General features: G+C 36.8%; 1 protein-coding gene across 2 annotated transcripts in view; it reads left to right on the top strand.

Moving 5' to 3' along the window:
* The window catches only part of METTL25 (methyltransferase like 25), a 52,361-nt gene that overhangs the window by 8,988 nt on the left and 23,233 nt on the right, over positions 1-20,140 (top strand). For both annotated transcript variants that reach the window (XR_006104067.1, XM_042468405.1), the window contains exons 3-5: positions 2,094-2,200; positions 9,479-10,117; positions 12,885-13,029. Coding sequence is in view for 1 of the 2 variants with exons in the window: in XM_042468405.1 (XP_042324339.1) it covers positions 2,094-2,200; positions 9,479-10,117; positions 12,885-13,029 (891 nt within the window). In the remaining variant the exon portion in view is untranslated. The remainder of the gene's footprint in view (positions 1-2,093; positions 2,201-9,478; positions 10,118-12,884; positions 13,030-20,140) is intronic.

Here is a 20,140-nt window from a genome sequence, read left to right as displayed (position 1 = left end):
AGTACACGCTCTGGTAACCTCGAGATTGGATTTCTGCAACGCACTCTACATGGGGCAACCCTTATACCAAACCCGGAAGCTACAATTGGTACAGAATATGGCAGCCAGGCTGGTCACTGGTACTTCCAGGGCCAGCCATATTACACCGGTGCTTAAAGACCTGCATTGGCTGCCTATTCGCTTCCGGGCACAATATAAGGTGTTGGTGATGACCTATAAAGCCCTAAATGGCTTGGGCCCAGGATACCTGAAGGACCGTCTCTCCCCGTACATTCCGTCCCGCACCCTCAGAACATCTGAGCAGCAACTACTTAGAGTGCCAGGGGCTAGGCTGACCTCCACTACGAGGAAGACATTTTCCATCGCCGCCCCGGCCCTTTGGAACACGGTTCCCACAGAGCTCCGCTCGGCCACCTCCCTGGCCCAATTTAGAAAGGATCTAAAAACCTTTCTATTTCAGGTTGCATTCCCCGACTAAAGTCCAGTGGGCCTCCCTTCCTCTTTTGTGGCAAAGAGGATTGGCTAATGGGGTTTTTATTTTGTTTTGTGTATTGGTTTTAACCTCGATGTATATCCTGTGTTTTTACTATTTTATTATGTTGTTAACCGCCCTGATCTTTGGAAGGGCGGTATAAAAAAAAAATAAAAAAAAATATTCAAGCCCCATTGACTTGAATGGTGGTGCACCCTTGCAGTCACGCATCCCATTTTATGTCCCTCCGTTTGCACCTCACTTGTAATCGAGGGACACGGATTTGAAGTCCGCACAAACGGAGGGACAACTGTAGTTTACCAATTCTCTTCTTTTTTTCGTCTGTAGATTTCATTCTCTTTATAGATATATCTGCCTATTTCAAACAGTATCTTGCTAAAGATGAATAGGTTGACCTGGTATCCTCTTATTTCTGTCTTTGCATTTACATACTAAACAAATGACTATCGCATTTCCCCAAATTTGTCATCCATCCTGTTTTCTCCTAATGATTTAACAGTAAACTTTTCCACCATAAATTATTTTAATTTATTCAATTAAGCTAATTAAGTAAATTAATTAGGTATTAGCATTTTGCTTTGTCCCAACTGGATGAATGTGTTTAAATATGCATAGAGTCCTTAAATATGTATACATTTAAGAAAAAGAATAACTTTCGTTGTCATGATGTGTAAACATTTGCTGATTTTTCCTTTCCAACTTTGTGTTATACCAAATGATGCTCTGGAAGATTTCCTTAACAACTTTGCTGAAATACAAAAGGAGTGCAAAAAGAAGGGAGGGTAGGAAAGTTTTACTTCCCATACAGAACTTCATAGTGTAGCCTTTTGGGTCTTTGCCAGAGGGAAGGCAAATCTAAACATTAGTCTTTTCTCATATGGACCTCAAAAGATGGTAGCAATACATATAAAAATGGCATGGCATGCTTACTACTTCTTTGTATTTTGTTCATTAATATATTTAATGTCCTCATTTGTCACTTGATAAAATGTTTATATATGCTAACAGGTCTCAGATATACTACCAAATGTTCAAAATTACATACCTGTTGGACTTTTGCATGGAAAATGTCAAAATACTTATGATTGCAATCCGGTTCTAAGTAAAGAAGTAATATTTTCTGGGAATTATTCCCAGCATGTTGTTATTAAAGAATGAGTTAGGTTATTGCCTGATGATTGAGGGATGGCAGTAATGTATGAAGTACAAGGAGGAGATTCTTCCTACAGGAAAGACTTCTAAGACATTTCTAAATTATGAATAGCCATAGTTTGAGAAAGAGATGCTCATGTAAAGCCTATAAATTAGATAGTATATTTAGTAAAAGGCTACTAAATATGCTATTTACCTTTTAATGACATTTGATTCTGATTTTTTTGAGGCTTGTGATGTACAGTATTCCTGCCTGTTTTTGTTCAAGAATATAATAATGTGAACACTGTATCTTTATTGAGAACTAATACAAAGCAAATATGACATTTATGTAATAAGATCAATAGAAATCAGCTTTTGAGAGTTGCAATATTGTTGGTTATACAGTTAACCTGTAGATCCTAAAATTTAAACATTTTAAAGTTTATTTTTTCTTCATTTTGATGAGATGCACAGATGAAAACAGATGATTTTATGAATAATAAGAAGTCGCATGAAGTGCAGCTGATGTCAGAGTTAGTTGATGGCATAGCAAAATATTGTGGCTTAAGCCAGGTAAGAATTCTTATGATTTAATATTGTGTACTTTCTTTTCCCCAAAACTCCCATTATTTAAGTCCTGTTCATGGTCACGGTTTATGGAGAAGTTGGCTCCTATTCTATCTGTCAAGAGAACCTTATGTCTAAATTTAGTTTTCTGCAGAGAATGAGCAGGATGACCAAAGAGAGTGAACTGAAAACCAGTCTGAGGGACAGCAACCCGGCCCCCGGCTCAAAAAGGTTGCCTACCCCTGGACTAACTTATGCAATGCGGTATATATTCATGTATAATTCTAGAAATTTTAGCTTAAAAATTGACCCAAAAAGCTTGAGTCAGTGTAAGTACTGTACTTTAACTCTTATTAATTCTTATTTATCCCCCAGTCCCCGTCCCCTTGATTATTCTCTCATCCATCCATCCTTTAGGGTGAGCACAAACAGTTGGAATTTTGTAAGTTATTTAGCATTGTTTTCCTTTGCTTCACCCTTTAGATCCTTTGTTACATGTCCCTACGTTTTGCCCTCAGCTTATCCATGGCTCATATTAAAACCCATGATCGTGGCCCCAAAACGTGAAAATCTACCCTCAACTTATACATGTGGTCAGCATATAGTTGAATATATATGGGAGTTAGTAGTAAAGTAAACTTGAAGAAAGGTATCAGGATGGATTGATTTAAATCATAAGCTATCAATGGATTGAAAAGTCTGATTTGAGAAAAGTTCCTATTTTGAAATGGACATACTTCTTGAACAAGTACACACACTAAATAAAAGTTCAGTTTAATACTAATCAAACAATTATACAAAATAATAACATAATGGCTAGAATCCTATATATAGGAATAACCTCAAAGTTATACATTCATGATCCCTAAATATCCCCTTGTTTAGGGGATACATAGGGAATGTGAAGGTCACCCAGTCCCCACTTTCTTGATCAACAACTACTGTGATTGAAAAGAATCTGTTCCCTTTTTGCTCAGGAAGTAACTGGCTCATGTTCTTCTCCCCTCCCCCCCACCTTGTGCAAGAAATCTTCAGTGAGGGACTTTGTTTCTGCCTATTGCAACAGAAATGGCTTGTGCAAAGGGGTGGGAATGTCAGCCACTTCCCATGCATGGGGGAACAGGCCCCCATAGATCATAGTGGTTGTTGACCAGTAAGTGGGTATTGTGGGAGGTGCTTTACATGGTTACATAGTAATGTGGATAGAGGATTCCAGCCAAAATCTTTATGAAGTCATCATGGTTTTTCCACTGCATAATTAAGTTTTACTTAACTTTTTTTCTTTACACATGCAAAGATATTAAGAGAATGTCTGGAAGGCAAAGGCTGCAATACTGTGTATGCCTGTTTAGAAGAAAATGCTGTTGAGTAAAGTGTAAACATATGTAAGAGTAGGCAGTAAGTCGCCAAATCTTTCCAGAAGCAACATCTGGTAATGACTGGAAAAAGAGAGAAATGAGCGTTCATCCAAGTGATGGGGAGTAAATGTTCCTGAATGTTTGTTTTTGTGCAGAAATAAACATTGCTCAAATAGGAAGGGTGTAAGAAAATAGTACAAGACAATCTATATGGGCTTCCTGAATCTTTGTGCCTCTTTCCTTGGAACCAGGAGTCAGTCCATGCATGTCTGCATTAGGGAAAGACTGATGCAGTTCATTGGGGTTCCCTATGTTAAATGTGTTTAGAGCTGTTGCCTTATATTTAATTACTGATTGTAACCCAAAGTTTTTGTATAATGGATCACTAAACATGAAATATAGACTCCTTAATATTACATTTTTAAGTTAAAACATGAGTGGAACTGCATTATTTGTTCAAAATTACAAATCCTTAACAGCCTTCTGATTCCATTGGAAGTAATCTCTAGGGGTTTGTTAAATGAGAGAGGGGGGGAAAAGCAAATTTGTTAGCAGTTACTGTTTTCTCATTTTTACATAAAAGTGTGACTTTGGGCAAGTCACATGCTCTCAGCCTCAGGGGCAATACTCCTCTGAACAATTTTGCCAAGAAAACCCCATGATTAGGGTCACCATAAGTCAGAAAGGACTTGAAAGCACACAAGAACAACAAGAATAATGCCAAATATAATTTAGGTGTAGAATTATGATGTGTTTGTTACGCACTATATAGGTATTGCATTATATACACTTTAACTGTCATGACTGCATCCTGTCGAAACCTGGGGTTTGCAGTCCTGATGATGCCCCAGAATCATCTGGCACAAAAGTTTAAATATGTCAGAGAACTATAGATCCCAGGATTCCATAGGATTGAGCCATGGCAGTGAAAGTAGTATGAAAGGGCTGTAATAGTGCAATGTGAAACAGACCTGTGAAAAAGGAATGCATGTTTTACAGAAGTACGCAGATTCAGGGCACTGTTTATTTAAAGCATTTGTTTTTCACCTTGACCTATTAAGGCCCCTGAATCAATTTATAACAGTTAAAAACATTAATCCAACATATTAAATTTAAATGAATAAAGCCAATAAAAATGACTGGAAAACGGACTACCATTTCTTACAAAAAATGTTTTTAAAAAACCATAGTAATATAAACAGAGTTAAAACAGCCAGAGCAGCCACCCTTGTTCTTAAAAATTAAAGATCATATACAATAATACAGTCTTAGCTGCCTGCTGGAATTCAAGAGAGAATGGAGCCAGCCTAACTTTCCTTGAATGAGAATTTCAGAGCAAGGGTGCCGCAACAGAGAAAGCCCTGCCACATGTACTTAGCAGCATCACCTTCTGGGGTAATGAAGTACTCAGTAAAGCCTTTGCTGACTATCTCAATTTTCTAGCAGGTTGATATGGAAGGGTAGGCAGGCTTTTGGATCTAATGTCCCCAAGCCATTTTTAGGAGATTCTAGTTCACCAAAAAGCTGAAAATGTTGTTCCCTGTGCCTACAATTTATAATAGATTACGGAAGTGTTGTGCTGTTGTGGCAGTTATTGTGTTATATGACAAAATCAAAGGGCACAATAGAATACTTATTTTGAAAGCAATTGCTTGAAACATGAGCCTGCTGCTATAAACAATGGCTTGTTTGTTTGTTTGTTTACTGTATTTCAACCACAAAGGCTCTCAGAGCAGTTTACAGACAGTTAATTAGACATTTTCCTGCCCTCAGGTTTACAATCTAAAAAGACATGACACAAAAGGAGAAGGGAATGGCAGTGGGGAAGGGGAATAAGTCCAGCAGTTCTTCTCTCCCTCCGATGGACCAGAGAGAAGGCTCTTCTTCTTACTTTAGGCCAGGCCTGATGGCTTAGAGACTCTTCATTCCTCAGAATGCCAGAACAGCTTACCCAGACTTAAGGAGCATATTAAGTACTGTATTGAGAAAAACTCCTCAGAACAAGTTTGTTCTTTGGCTCTGTCCAGAGTCCTGGAAGATCTGGACTTTGATGGAATACCCACCTAGTACAAACCCATTGAAGGTACACATCTGCATTTTGGCAGGGTTAATTCTGTCTTTAGGGACTATCATGTCTCCAAATTCCAAGTATTGGGACTCCCCCCCCTCCCGCCACACACACACACAATGATCATTTTGGTTTTTTGGACCAGCAGTATGGATTTCTGAGTCTTGATTTGCAGGTCTGGATCATAATGTTGTTTGACTCAGTATAGGCTGAATCAGGGCTAGAGTGAATCAAAACACCCAATTATACTCTGAATTGAATCAAGCAATCCTTGTATAGTCATAGTTGTCAGTCACTTCAATCAAATGGTATTTTTTTCCGTCATAGTTCATGGGCCCAATTCTTCCTCCAGTAGCCTCTGTATGGTTGCTGGTCACTAGGTTCATGACAATGCCAGCATGGAGCAAACTCACAGCATATGTGCCCTGAGAAAGCCAAACCTATCTACTTGGGAGAAACTATTTATTTATTCATGCAAATTCATATTAAAAATTCATATGCATTTGTATTCTTATAAAATATATCTACTTCCTGTGCACTACTCAGGATGGCCTACAAACTTTTAAGATCACAGTATCACAAAATGTAATAAAACTGCATTAAAAATGCAACTGACTTTGAAACCATGGGGAGCAGTCCCATTAAGCAGCAAATACTTGGAAGGAAAAAGCATAAAAACCACCTGGAGCAAGCTGCGGGGAGGGGAGAAAACTGTTTCACAATATTCGTGTATTCACTGTGGTGTGACTGAAGAAATCAGATGACATGAAAAAACTGCATCCTCCTGCAACCACCACTTGGGGAACACAGCTGCATATACTAATGACTTGAAGTAAGTTTGTAGTGCCATGTAGAGGCTAACCTGAGAGTTAGATTGTCTGAAGTACCTTCTCAGTAACCCAGCTCCAAGAACTGGAAAACAGTACTAGGTATGATAACCTGATATGATACACTGAACATGGCAAATAACCAAGAGAGAAAGTGCTTGAAGAAAGCAATCTCCCAATCCCAAATTGTCAAACTGGTTAGGCATTACTCCCTGGTAACTGATGGAAGTGTATAGGAAGACAAATAGAAAGCATTATTAAGCATTCAGCCACTGAGAGAAAAGGCCTGACCATACAACTCAGAAACAGACCCAAGTCATTTAGGGCTTTAAAGGTGGTGACCAACATATTGTACTCTGCCCAGAACCTAATGGGCAACCAGTGGAACAATTTTAAGATAGGTATTTTATGATTGCTTCTGGTTTTACCAGTAACTAACCTGGCTGCCATGTTCTGAACTAACTGCAGTTTCAGAACTAAGCATAAGGGTAGCCCCATGTAGAGTGCATTGCAGAAATCGAGTCATGACCAGCACATGTACCACAGTTTCTAGGTCCCCTGGTTCCAGGAAAGGATGCAGCTGGCATATCAGTTATTTGTTATTACTAAAATATATACATTGTTGATTAAACTATGCAGATTCTTTTGTAGTGTATAAGATAAAATATTATAAATCAAAATTACAATAGCATTAAAACCATTAAAACAAAACATTTTTCTTTCAAAATTTGGCCTTAACAATATCAATTGAACAGCTGTTTTCAGAACTAAAGTCTTAATTCTGACTTCCTCTTAAAATTTCTTGCCTTGTTATTTACAAGAACTATAGCTGGATGTCATATAAAACTCAGTAAAGATTTCATTATGTCTTGGAACTTTCATTTTAATACTTTATATTTGCCCTTCCAAGTTGAGCCAGTGGTTTTTCAGCAGGGAGTAGTTTCTCCTCCCAGTATGTTTTATTTCAGTGTGCATAACATAACTTTCATTGCACTTCCAAAGGCAACACAATTAAATATCTGTACAATACCTATACCTTTTTTTACATTGATTAAAATGTTTATAGAAATGCCAAGGCATTGCTGGCACATTAGCAGACACTAGGGGTCAGTAGAATACAAGCAATTATCTTTTGGGGATTCAGCCTTTAGTTCCCAGCACAGAAGTGGTAAACAGCATTTTGAAGTAACAATGGAAGTGATGAAGGAGCAGAGATTTTAGATTGCATTCATGTGCAGTGCTTTCCTTTTTCAGTTGTTGGTAAACCATTTCATACATTCTTTTTCCTTTGTTTTAGATGGAGGATAGATGTTATGGATTTCATGTAGTTGAGAGAGGAGTTTTTAAAAAATAGTAAAATAAAATTACAAGAGTGTCTTTGTTGAAGGCACAGAACAACTAAGTATCTTCAGAAATCTTTGTATATAAACCAAATGTTTCTGGTATAATAAGTTCAACTTTTTATATATGAATCAATCAGTTTTCTGTTGTCTATTCTGCTTCTTTTGGAATATTCATATTTTGGAATAGTACTGATGACCAATACAGATTATAGTAGTGTGCTCCAAAATTATTCTTTCCCATAAGTTTCCCAGGCTAAGTATTATTTGTACTAGATTCAGAACTTTGTTGTGTTCAAAAGTACTTCCATTAAAATAATAAACTATTCTATTATATGTGTATGCATGTGTTGCTGGCTTATTACATCTCTGTGTAACTTTTTGTATAATCTAAACAAATGCTAGACCAAATGTTAGTTGTATTTACTCTCTTTTCAAAATATGTATGCAGTGTTCAATGCCATAATAACTAGAAAAAATGACTGTTCTGCTTATGTAGCGAGGTGTGGTTCACCTTAATTGACGATAACAATAATAAAGATTTGTTTATGACAAGGAAAGATTATTAATACATCTCAATAAAAGCAGGATATATATGATTGAAAATCTACTTTCTAAACAAGAGAATCATTTTCTATAGTCACATATGTTTGGCTGTTTAACCTCTTGAAAATCTGGGAGAAGCTACTACATGTAGATGAAAGCAAGGGACTTTTAAGTTGATATTCTGCCAAAAAGAGTACACTGAAGAAAGAGTTCTTTTTCTGTCTTCTCATTGTGGGAAGAGTGGATGATGTAGAAAGCAAGAATACAGACTTGGTGATTGTGTGGAGGTTAATTGCATGTGAGCAAGAAAATCTACATTCAAAACTTTACTTGCTCATAAGCTTACTAAAGAAGGCTGATGTTCTCTTAGGCTTAGCTTAGCCTAGCCTCAGCTTCTCATCTTCAGTGCTACCCTACTTTTTTCCAATGCTTACTGAATTAATGTGTGTATCATCTATAACAATTAAAATATGCTGTACAAATGTCTGTTTGAACCCGGATCTCCCTAGTTCATTTGCCCACTTCATTCAACAGTGAATGAACTTATGATGTCTCATGGGCTGGAGGGTGAATTATTCATGTCTGGCAGCTGTTGAATTTTATGATACTATTATTATCTTCCTACTATGTTATACTTTAGGGTGGCATAAGGAGAATGGCATACTAGATGCTAATTTTAAAATATTTGCTCCAAATCTAGAATTTTTAAAATTCTGATTATTCAAAATTGCCTGCATTTGAAGAAGCAAATCTTGGCTTAATAAGCCAAAGTATGTGGACTTAATGTGCCCCCACACAACTGCTTTATTCTGTCTTAAAACTGTCTTCATATTCTGGCTTATTTAGAAGCCATTAACTCTAGTTTTGTCATTCAAATGTAACTGTACTCTGTGGTTAAGTGAAATGCCATAATTTTTCCACTTAGGTAAAGGGAGGAGCCAAAAGGCTAGATGCATGAGATTTGTTCTTATCCCAAGTTGTTAAACTGAGGTTTGGTGATTCAAATATGGCTGCCAAATGTTGGAGACAGTTTGGAGTTGTGGAAACTCTTGTTGATTTCTTCATTTTATTATGGTTTGCCGCTTTTTGGTGCTTTGGATACTACCGTATGTACAATTTAAAAAAAATCTCCTTGTTGTCTCTAGGTTATTGACCTGGGCTCTGGTAAAGGCTACCTGAGCTCCTTCTTGTCACTACAGTATAATCTGAAGGTTTATGGAATTGATTCATCAAATACAAACACCCATGGAGCTAATGAAAGAAACAGGAAATTGAAGAAACACTGGAGAGCCTATCAAAGAAGGGCAAGAGCAAATGTCAGAGGCCAAGTATTGGAAGAGGCAAAGGAAAGGCCAGAGCAAGATAAAGAGGAATGTAAAGCAAATATCAGTGAAAATCTCTTAAGTACTAATAACAGTCTTCAAAGTCAGGCCCAGGTGGCTGCTCCAGATTCCACTCTTCTTCAAACAACTGATGTTTTCACAGACTCTGATATGTGTATTACCAACAAACAATATGAACTTCACTCTGGGGCTCAGCTGCAGTCTGATGAGAACAACATTCCAGAAAATGTATTTCTTAATATTTTGCCTTCTGATGCTGTAGAAACTGACTGTTCACCCAGAAGTAATTGCAGAGAGCTCTGTGAAGAGGAGAAAGAACGAAGAAAGATGGCTTCCCTTAAAGCGAAAGCAAGCAGGTCAAAAGAAGCCAACGTATATTCTACATTAACTTCATACATCACAGCAGAAACAGAACTACGAGATATTGTTGAAGATCTGGAGGTTATTTTGTTTGGTAGAGGCTACCTAAACTGATGTTTGAATTCCCCCTCTCCTCCTTTTTTTTTTTTTTTTTTTGCTAGAGTGTAAGCTGAAAATTCATGAATGAAGACTCTGTGGTATTTTTTTTAACACTATAAGGGAAATACACACACAATATTGCAAAAATATAGTTTTAGCTAAGTAGGATTTCAGTCATAATTGATATTTTTTGCCATCAGTATTCCTTGATGCACTATTCTGCTGTATAGAAAACAGGATGCAGATATATCCTGTATGAACTAACATTTCTTCAAATTCAGAAACCTTTTGACTAAAAAAGTTAATTTAGTGCCTTTTTTCTTTTATCCCTTGATGATCATTACATTTTTAAGAATGCCTATATATTGCATGACAATACAGATGTTTTAATATTAAAATTACTTAACATTTTCAGTGTACAGAGTATATAAAACTAATAAAAGCAAAAGCAGATTCTATACTGGAACTTAAAAGTTCCCTAAGTAAAGTCAAAGGCAAAAGGTATTAATGGAACCAAGCTTTGCCTTTGATATAATAAAACTGAACAAAGTGTAGTTTTAAATTTCTCTACTGAGTTGAAGTTCCAATACAGAAAAATTCAAAGTCTAGAGAAATGCTGAAAGGGATAATGAAAATAAACTTTCTATATATTGCAGAACACAGCACTCTTCAGAAGTGCTGTCTATGAATCTATCAAACATGTTACAGGGATAAAATGTTAGAAAGACTGCTATACAACTCAACTTCACATTTTTCTTATGTGCATCTTTTGCATCACATGGGGAAAAACTAGAAGAATGTATGGACAGTTACACATAAAATCTAGAAAGACATCGGCACTTCATTAATGAACCTTGAGTGGAATTTGTTTTCTAACAAAGGGGCAGTTCTCAGAGACTCCCCTCCTTGTAATCTCCCCATGTGTTTACCTCAAAATCTGCTTGGAGAATCCTCCATCTCTTACAAATCTTGAATTTTCTAATTAAAATAAACAGTTCAGAACTGTAAACATGAATGATAATAACTGTACATAGAAATGTATGCCAGTATTTTAGCTTCTTTTTAAATAATGTTGACTAGTTCGGATTGGAATTGCCCACAACTATGGTTGGAAATTTGTTTTGCTAGAGATAGCTTTCGCTGTTCAAAGTCCCAGCCTTGCATACTGTTCTGTGAGTTGACATCCTTCTATCCCAGTCACTGTGGCTGATATTCCATGTACTACTACTTCCTGTTCCACCAGGCTATCATCTAATAGTGTTGTTGTTAATATTTCTTACCCGCCTATCCCCATGGATCATGTTGGGAACAACAACCAATTAACATACAGCATATAACACATAACATCAGTTAAAAGCACACATCAATTTAAAAGAACAAATAAGACCAGTTCACATTAAAACAATCCATGGTTTAAAAATCACAATGTAAAAATCATCCAGATAGGCCTATCAGAAGGGATTGGTCTTTAATGTTGTTTTAAAATCAGACAGCATATCCAGCTGTCAAATCTCTTTTGGCAGGTCATTCCACAGACTAGGGGCGGCTAAAGAAAACATCCTCCAGCTGACAGTTGCCAACCTAGTCTTGGCTGACTGGAGTAAATGTCTCCCAGAGGATTGAGTGTATAGGGTGGATTATGTGGGAGGAGGTGATCCCATAAGTTACCCATACCCAAACCATGTAGGGCTTTAAAGGCAATAACCAATAATTTGTACCTTCCTTTGAAATAATTGATAGCCAGTGCAAAGATTGTAATATTGGTGTAATATGATTACTCCCAGATGTAGCCGTAACCAATCTGGCTGCTGCATTTTGAACTAACTGAAGTTTCTGAAATTGGTCCAGAGGTAGCCCAATGTACAGTGCATTTCAAAAGTCCAGCCTTGAAGTTGTCAGCATGTGCACAACCATCTTTAGGTCCTTCGCTTCTAGGTAGGTGTGCAGCTGGCGTAACAGTCAGAGGGAGTGTTTATTTATTTATTTATTTACAGTATTTATGCCCCGCTCTTCAGCCCTAAAGGCTCTCAGAGCAGCATACAATTATTATCATTTTTAATTGGACAGTTCCCTGCCCTCAGGCTTACAATATAAAAATATAATATAATATATTGTAATTGAGATCTAATTGCATCTCCTCCCTGGGCCAGCCAAAAAGGGCAGAGATTGAAAGGATAAGTTGTCTTCCTTACTTGGCCCAGCAGGTTGTCCACATCAATGGTACTCATCAATTGGTGGTTCAGCTCCCTGACAGATACCCTATTCAGGCTAAGGGCCCAAACAGACAGACCAAAATAAAGCTGCTTTAGGTCACTTTAGAGGTATGCTATTTAAATGATGCATGCTTCCTTAGAGGCTGGAAGCTGTGCCAAAGCTGCACTCTAGTCCCTAGCACTGGAGCATGGCTTTGGCGTGGCTTGTGGCCTCTTAGGATGCATGCATCATTTAAACAACATACTTCCAAAGTGATTTGAAGCAGCTTTATTTTGGCCTGTCTGTTCAGGTCCTAAAATGGTTTTTGTAGACTACAGCTACTCTCCATCTTCCTCTACTTTTGGTGCTAGGGTAGGAACATGGCAAATGACCTCTGGCTTAGAGTGCTTGGACTAGAATTTGTCCATAGACTATCATTTGCTGACCTCTAGCCCAAAGTTACAATATTTAGTGCATTTGATAGTGTTTTGCTTTTAGAGTTTCTGTAATCCTGCTTGCTCAGTTCTGAACTTTCTTTTTTTTATCTCTGTTCCAGGACTGTATGCTTGTGGGCCTTCATACTTGTGGTGATCTTGCTTCGAGCACCCTACGACTTTTTAATGCTAAGTCTGAAATCAAGGCAGTTTGCAGTGTAGGTTGCTGCTACCATCTGCTATCAGAAGAGCATGAAATTCAGAAAGGTACAACTTTTTTCTACCTGAGCCAAGGTTTTTTTTTTTCCTTTAAAAATGAGCTCTAATTAATAAATAGCTTTTGTTTCCCTCACTGACTCCTTTCCTACTGGTTTTAATTATAGTTTGCAGGAGACTGACTTCTTAATGCCCCATGGCTTTTCCTGTTTTGCCACTCTTTTTCAGTATTTATACTTATCATAGGCTTGTTAATATAAAATGCTTTAATGTGGCTACAAAGGCAGCTGTTTTTATTCCACCTCAGTAAAAAATATGTGTTTGTTCGTCATTATATTTCCATCCCCATAATGTTTATATCAGATTTTGCCCTCAGCAACATATACATAACATCTCTCTAATTCATAATACAGTAAGTTGTACATAATATGGTGCTGTTTACAATCATTTATGTATAAAGAAGTAACTAAAATTTAAAGGAAATGTTTGAAGTTCACATGGCTGCAAAAATGATTGCTCAGGCTGATTTACTCTATTCGGAACTGACCCTATATATGTATGTGTGTGTATGCGCACATGTGTATGTGCAGAAGTTTAAGTTTTTAAATGTCTAATAAGGGAGTGTACAGTTTTACAGGATTTCATTCTAGAAAATATATTTATTTTAGAATGGAAAGAAAAATTATTCATGCCTAAAAGGGATCTGAAGTAGAAAAAATACAGAATATTTCCAGAATTTTCTTGCAGTTTACTACATGATTTCTTTATTAATAAAACAGGTTTGCTTTCATCTCTGCAGCTTTGCTTTGATTCATGCTGCAGAGTATCTTATATGCACATTTTAGGTCTAGTTTTATTATACTACTGTAGAAAAAACAGATAAAAGACAAATGTTAGATTCACTAAATACATGGACATGTTATTTTGAAAAACTTCTTGGCCACAATCCAACATATTTGAGCACTTTCAAGCCCATTAATTTCAGTTAATGTAAATATTCTTAACTTTACTTTATATTTCTTTCCTTGTTTAGAAAGGGTCATATGGGTTCTGTGGACATTTAAAGAAGCTACATATCTTTTGATTGGTTTTTGTGTCTAACCCTCCTGGTGCAATGAAAGAATCTTTTTCTGTTTCCCCTAGTATCCATATTAAAAAAAATGCCTTTGATGCCATGGCAACTTACAAAATGCTCCAAACAAAAAGATCAAAGCACTTGATTTCATTTCCATACCTTCTCTAAATGCAGCTATATGGGGGAACATGTTTGTAGTGTTTGAATGAATTTGTGAGATATCTGGCACATGGTGGTAAAGTATATAACAGATGTTCTTAACCAACATGAATGTTGAAACATTTAAAAATCATTATCTTAACTGAATCTCACTGACAGTTTTGTGGCTCTCTGACAGTCTCCCCCACTAAGTGACCAATTGAACATATAGATGGTGTTTGTTGAAGAAAGTACACAGAAGAAATTCAAAATGTTGGTTTTAATCTGTGTTTTTCCTCCGTTGAAGCACATAGGAAAGCAGAAGTGTTTCTTTGTTGCTTAAATGAAAAACATTATTTCTGTTATGCTGTGAAAAGGTACATAAACTACTGTATCTTGATTCTTCTGTGTGCTGTAATGGGCAATGGGAACTGTATTTGTCTGTGGGCTCCCCTGTTTACTCTGATATCATGATTCTAGATCTTGTTAAGAAATTAAAAGTAAACAAATTACTAGGTCCAGATGAAACCCATTACAAGAAAATCTCATGTGAAATTGCTGCTTTTTTAACAAGCAGTGTCCCTAAGTTTGGCCTTTTTATAGAGGAATGGAAAGCATCCAATGCGGTACCATTTCTAGGGATGTGGTAGTCCAGGAACGTAATAGACCAGTTACGCTGTTATGCGTAAATTGGTGGAAAACATGATTAAAGATGAAATAGTCAACCTTGGGGAAGGACAAGTGATCCAGCAAGAAGGACTTCCAAGTACAGAATGGCCGATTGACATCTTTTTCATGGTGATCCACAAAGGAGAGGGTAGCAGTAGCTCTATTATTGATCTGGGGACAGGCTCCAACTGGTGATTTAGCCCTCTGGACAAGGACAGTGGGGGGAATGACGACAAAGAGATCATCCATAAAGTTACAAAACCCTGGTCAAACTTGTGGGGACTGTGGCATTCGACCACTACCAAAGTGGTGGGAGGGACTATGGGACCAATTTCATTAGCTCTTCCCACTACATGAGAGCCTTTATGGACACTAAGGCAGAAAACAGATGGGCAAAATGACGCAGTTTCTGGCCGTGACATTTAGATGATGCACACCCCAAACGTGGCCAGAAACCGTTCTGATGCCACGTCTTCCCAAAAGAACTTGTCCAAAAAGGAGTGGAAAAATCCAGTCCTTTTTGGCGGACCAATTCAAGACAGTGCTGTTGGCCCAAATCAGAGCCAGGTGCATACAGTTGTACTAGCAGCGCCGCAGTGGTCCTGCCGTGGTTCTTTTGGTCTGTCTGTTTCAGGTCTAAGCAACCATACTTTCTTCTTTTAAACTATATTTGTAGTAATAATGGTATTTAATGGATGAAAAGAAACCTTCAAACCTGTGGTTGTTATCAATTCCTGGGTAAGTGTTCTGCCTTTCGTATTACTGGGTGAAATTTGGAAAATTACTGCTAAAAAGTTTTTTTAAAATTAATCTTTATTACTTTCATTATCATAAAAAAGGAAAAAGAAACACAAAACAATTCAAGTACAAACAACTACCATAACATTAACAACAACAACACTAGCACAACATCTGACACTAAACTACCACATAAAAGTAACATATAACTAAAAGTGACTTCCTTGTCTTATGGGTTCTTCCTGTACGATGTTCCAAAAAGTAAATCTTAAATGCCTTCTGCATGATTATAATATCAAGTCACGTGTATTAACCACATCATCCTAATTTTATTACACAGACGAAAATCCCAAAGGCCAGTCTAGTCCAATTGTATAACTAGAATTTTTATGTTCCTTTAGATAAGTTATTAGAGGATTCCATATTGTTTGGAATAGGTCTATAGATTCTCCTTTCATTAGTTTAGTTAACTTATCCATTTCCATATATTAGTACAGCTTAAGATACCGTTCGGATATTTTTGGACATTGTTCCCTTTTCCATTTTGAAGCAAACAATATTCTTGCTGCTGACACCATGTATAATAATATGGTTTCTAAACTGCTAAAAAGTTTTAAGATTGTAGAAATGGGAGCTTAATCAATGGGCTCTGTCACTGTTACACTGTATCAGAGGAGTTGCTGTGGAGAGAACAGTTAACTGCTTCCATGTCAAAATCTGGTTTTATAAAAGATTCAACCTGGGCAAGAGGATCTTGATTCAGCAATATGACAAGAATTTTAGCTGGAATGTAAATTGTTGTTCAATGATGTTATGAATTATATAGTGAGATTTTAGAAAAGGAGATGGGGAAATGGAATCTTCAGGGGAAGAAATGGATGATGCAAGGAGCCGAGGAATGGAAGAACACAGAAAGTTAGCTTGAACTGTGACAAGAAAATCATAGTTGGAAGTTTGTGGTCAGAGCAGAGAGGTTTTGACAACCCAGAGGTGATCCTAGAACAGAATTCATCTGAAGAAGATTGGGGAACATTGGTTGGGGGGGGGTTGGGGGGACGGATCAAATTAAGAATGTTTTCTTTGGAGGAATTAGTTTTCCCTTAGGTACTGGTAATTGGATGAAAGATGCCACTTTGTTTGACTCAGGTGATTTGGTAAAATGTTGTGGGTGAAATTCCAATAGGATAGAAAGAAATAAAGGCTGGGTTTGTTTGGATTTAAGACGTTAATATGGTTCTCATTATATGATATTGTTTTAAGATTTCAGTAAGGGTTTTGCTATATGTGGTTGATTTAATGTAAAAAATAGGTCATAAAATAAAGTCTGTTGATTATTTACAAAGATTATCAAGACTGTTCTATATGGGTTTTGAGTTCTTAAATGCCTAGAAGGGATAGGAATTTGAGTGGGGATATATAAAAAATGAAATTAAAGAAAGTCATAGAAAATAGAAAACAACAAATTTAAAAGGAGGTGAGATTTATATTTAAAATAAAGGAATTAAAGTAATTTCTTTTTTTTTGTGGGGGATTGGTTGGGAGACACAGTTGATGATGCTATGTCAGAGAAGTGGTAAATGGGAAACTGAGTGGGTAATTTGACTAGCTTAATAGAAGTATTTGCATTTGAGATATAAAAGTACAGTATTTGATTTAGCTGAGAGAAAGACTAATAGTAATAGATTACAAAGATTATTAATATGTAATAATAAATACATACTTATATGTTTGACGTTCTGCTAGAGATTATATCTGATTGTAAAATACTTAATTTGGAAAGATGAATATTTGTAACATATAGAAAGAGATTGATTTTTTTAATATGAGAGATATTGATGAATCTTATAGTTTAATACAGTTTAATAACTGCTGAAAAAAAGTTTGGCAGTCACTTTCATCTTTCCTAGTTTCTAATTTTCTTTTCGTTACTTCTCTTATATTTATATTTGCTTTTCCCTTTTTAGATTTATTTTATTTTTCTTTGTATATTAGACACTGTTGTTATTCTGTTTTTCTCTATCTGGAAAACTTTAAGTATTTTTTTAAAAGAAAAGGAGTTACCCAGTAGACAAGGGATAAGCAAAGTGTGGCCCTGGTGCCACATGCAGCCCCCTGAGGCAGACCCTGTAGCTCCAAACTCCCTTGAACTGCCCTTTATAAAAATAGGCCTCAGGGATCCCCTTTTACTATTTAACATTAAAAGATGCTATTTGTACATTTGTAGATGTACATTTCTAACCGTTTCCAGCTTTCTTCTGTTATTCAGTTTGGGGCATTTTTGTCTTTTTGTGTAGTTACCAGATGGTCTCAGGAGTGACGTGCAACAGATGTGAAAGCTTCCTATGCCAAGGAGCTTTATTCTAAAAGAGAGAAGGAAAGAACGGATGTGGAGTAAGCAAGGGAAGAATAACACTAAATGGTTCAGCTAGGGTTGGACCTTGGCTCTGAAGTCCAGGGCCCTACATTTCATGGGACACACAAATGATCAATCAGAAGGTGGCAATGGTCAAAAGGTCTGGAGTTAGTATTAGCATGCCAGGGTTGCTGGGACTACCTCTGGTCATCAAATCTTACTTTTAAACTTGTTTTATAGTTGGGGGAATCCATTGAAGTTTGCACATGTTTTCAGATGCTCGTATTGTTAAGTTTTGTAACAAAATGGTGCTTGCTGCCAAATATGTTTGCTGAGCAACAGGATAGCAGAAGTAAACTCTATTTTTCATAATAACGAGTGTAATCTGGAAAATTATACATACATGCTCAAATTAATTCCTATTGCCAGGGTTGAATAGTTACAGTGTGTGTGTGTGTGTGTGTGTGTGTGTGTGTGTGTTTTCTAATACATTAGGAATGTAGAAGCAGCTGTGAAGCATGGATTGGCATTGAGGATGGGGAGGAGAAATGTTAATTGTACACAGCAAAACTACATGGTTGTCTAAACCCATTTCTTTCCACCCTGACCTTACTTCCAGGGTCTAAAATGATATAAGTGCACCACTTATGACACATATTAGTTACAGTTGGGTTTTGCAACTATGTGAGCAGATATTTCAGAGGCTTCCCAGGAAATAATAAGATTTGAGTGCAATTTGAAGTAAGTAAGGGAGGTGATCAGATGGGGCTTGGAGACAGTTCCAAACACAAGGGGCAACAGAGGAGAAAAGTTAGTATCATATTAAGGAATAGGAGACCTATTGTCCAATTGAGGATGGTGGATGCTTTAATAGACGAGAGCAAACAGATAGGGGAGTGGACATGGCACAGCTACGGAAATAAAGGACAAAAAACCTGCAGGATCCAGGAATATGAAATCTTTTTAGGGATTGCATGGGAGTGTTACATGGTCAGAGTAATGAGAGAGTTGCGTCATTCTGGAGTAGAATGTTAAGCGTACATGAGTGGAGGAAGGTGCTAAGCAGACAGCTATTTAATGGTGGTGGGATTGAGTTCATGGCACCATTTTAATTACAAATATACTGGCCAGTTAATGAAATGCTAAACAGTTGAATTTGTACAAATAAATAACAGCTGTCTTCTTTCAAAATTGATATTTTTTCTTAAAGTTTAAAACAAGTTTTTCTGAGTTTCGAATTGGAAATAAAGACAGTAGCATTTTTAAGACAAATTGTGTTGGTTATTATTATTTTGCAAAATAGGGAGTTCTGATTAGCTAATAAAAAAACCAGGAAACAATCTACTCATTTGAACTTGTGTTTTCTGGTCTTGACTGTGTTAGGGAATCAAATAATTTTAATTCTGCACCCACAACATCTCTTGTTGACATAGACCATTCTTGAACCCTGCAAGATTAGAAAATATGCTAGAAACCAATCAGTGCAAGTTTTTTTTTCATCTGCTTGAAGAAAGGTTAAAGCTTTGTCAATAATATGCCATGAATACTTGAAGCATGAACACAATTTTGGTTTGCTACCTCGCAGTTTAGTAATCTTTATAATTAAATAGCTGATAAACTGTTGGTGCCAGCCTTGTGAATTTAGCTGCTTCTGAGATATAGGTACCTTATCATTCACTGTTTATCTATGGCCTGCATCCCTGCTAATAAGTGTATGATTAATACAGAGAATATTTAATATTTTTGTTAGGCTTTGGGTAATTTACATGAACAGCTGTATCTGATCTTCAGTCAGTTGTTTATATTTTGACAAGTTTGGCACAAATTTTATTTTCTGCCTTGGGACATTCCATCACTTCCCAGAAATGTCTAGAAATGGAAGTGTGAATACACTTTCGATTCTTAGAAGTCTGAAGATTTTGAAAATGCCGATTTATATATTGTTGTTTTTAACCACCCTCAAGTCGAGCCCAACTCATGACAAACCTGTGGCTGAGACATCTTTAAAGAGTCCCTGTCCTCCACTGCTCTGCTTAATTCCTGAAAATTCACACCCATGACCTCCCTAATAGAGTCTATCCATCTAGCTTGCGGTCTTCCTTTTTTTCTACATCCTTCTATCTTTCCTAGTAAAATTGTCTTTTATAATCAGTCATGCCTTCTCATGATGTTTCCAAAGTACAGCAGTC

The sequence above is a fragment of the Sceloporus undulatus genome, chromosome 5 (assembly GCF_019175285.1).
Source record: "Sceloporus undulatus isolate JIND9_A2432 ecotype Alabama chromosome 5, SceUnd_v1.1, whole genome shotgun sequence".
Taxonomy (NCBI): Eukaryota; Metazoa; Chordata; class Lepidosauria; order Squamata; family Phrynosomatidae; genus Sceloporus; species Sceloporus undulatus.
The sequence above is the reverse complement of the archived record's forward strand: the minus strand, read 5'-3'. Positions and strand labels throughout refer to the sequence as shown.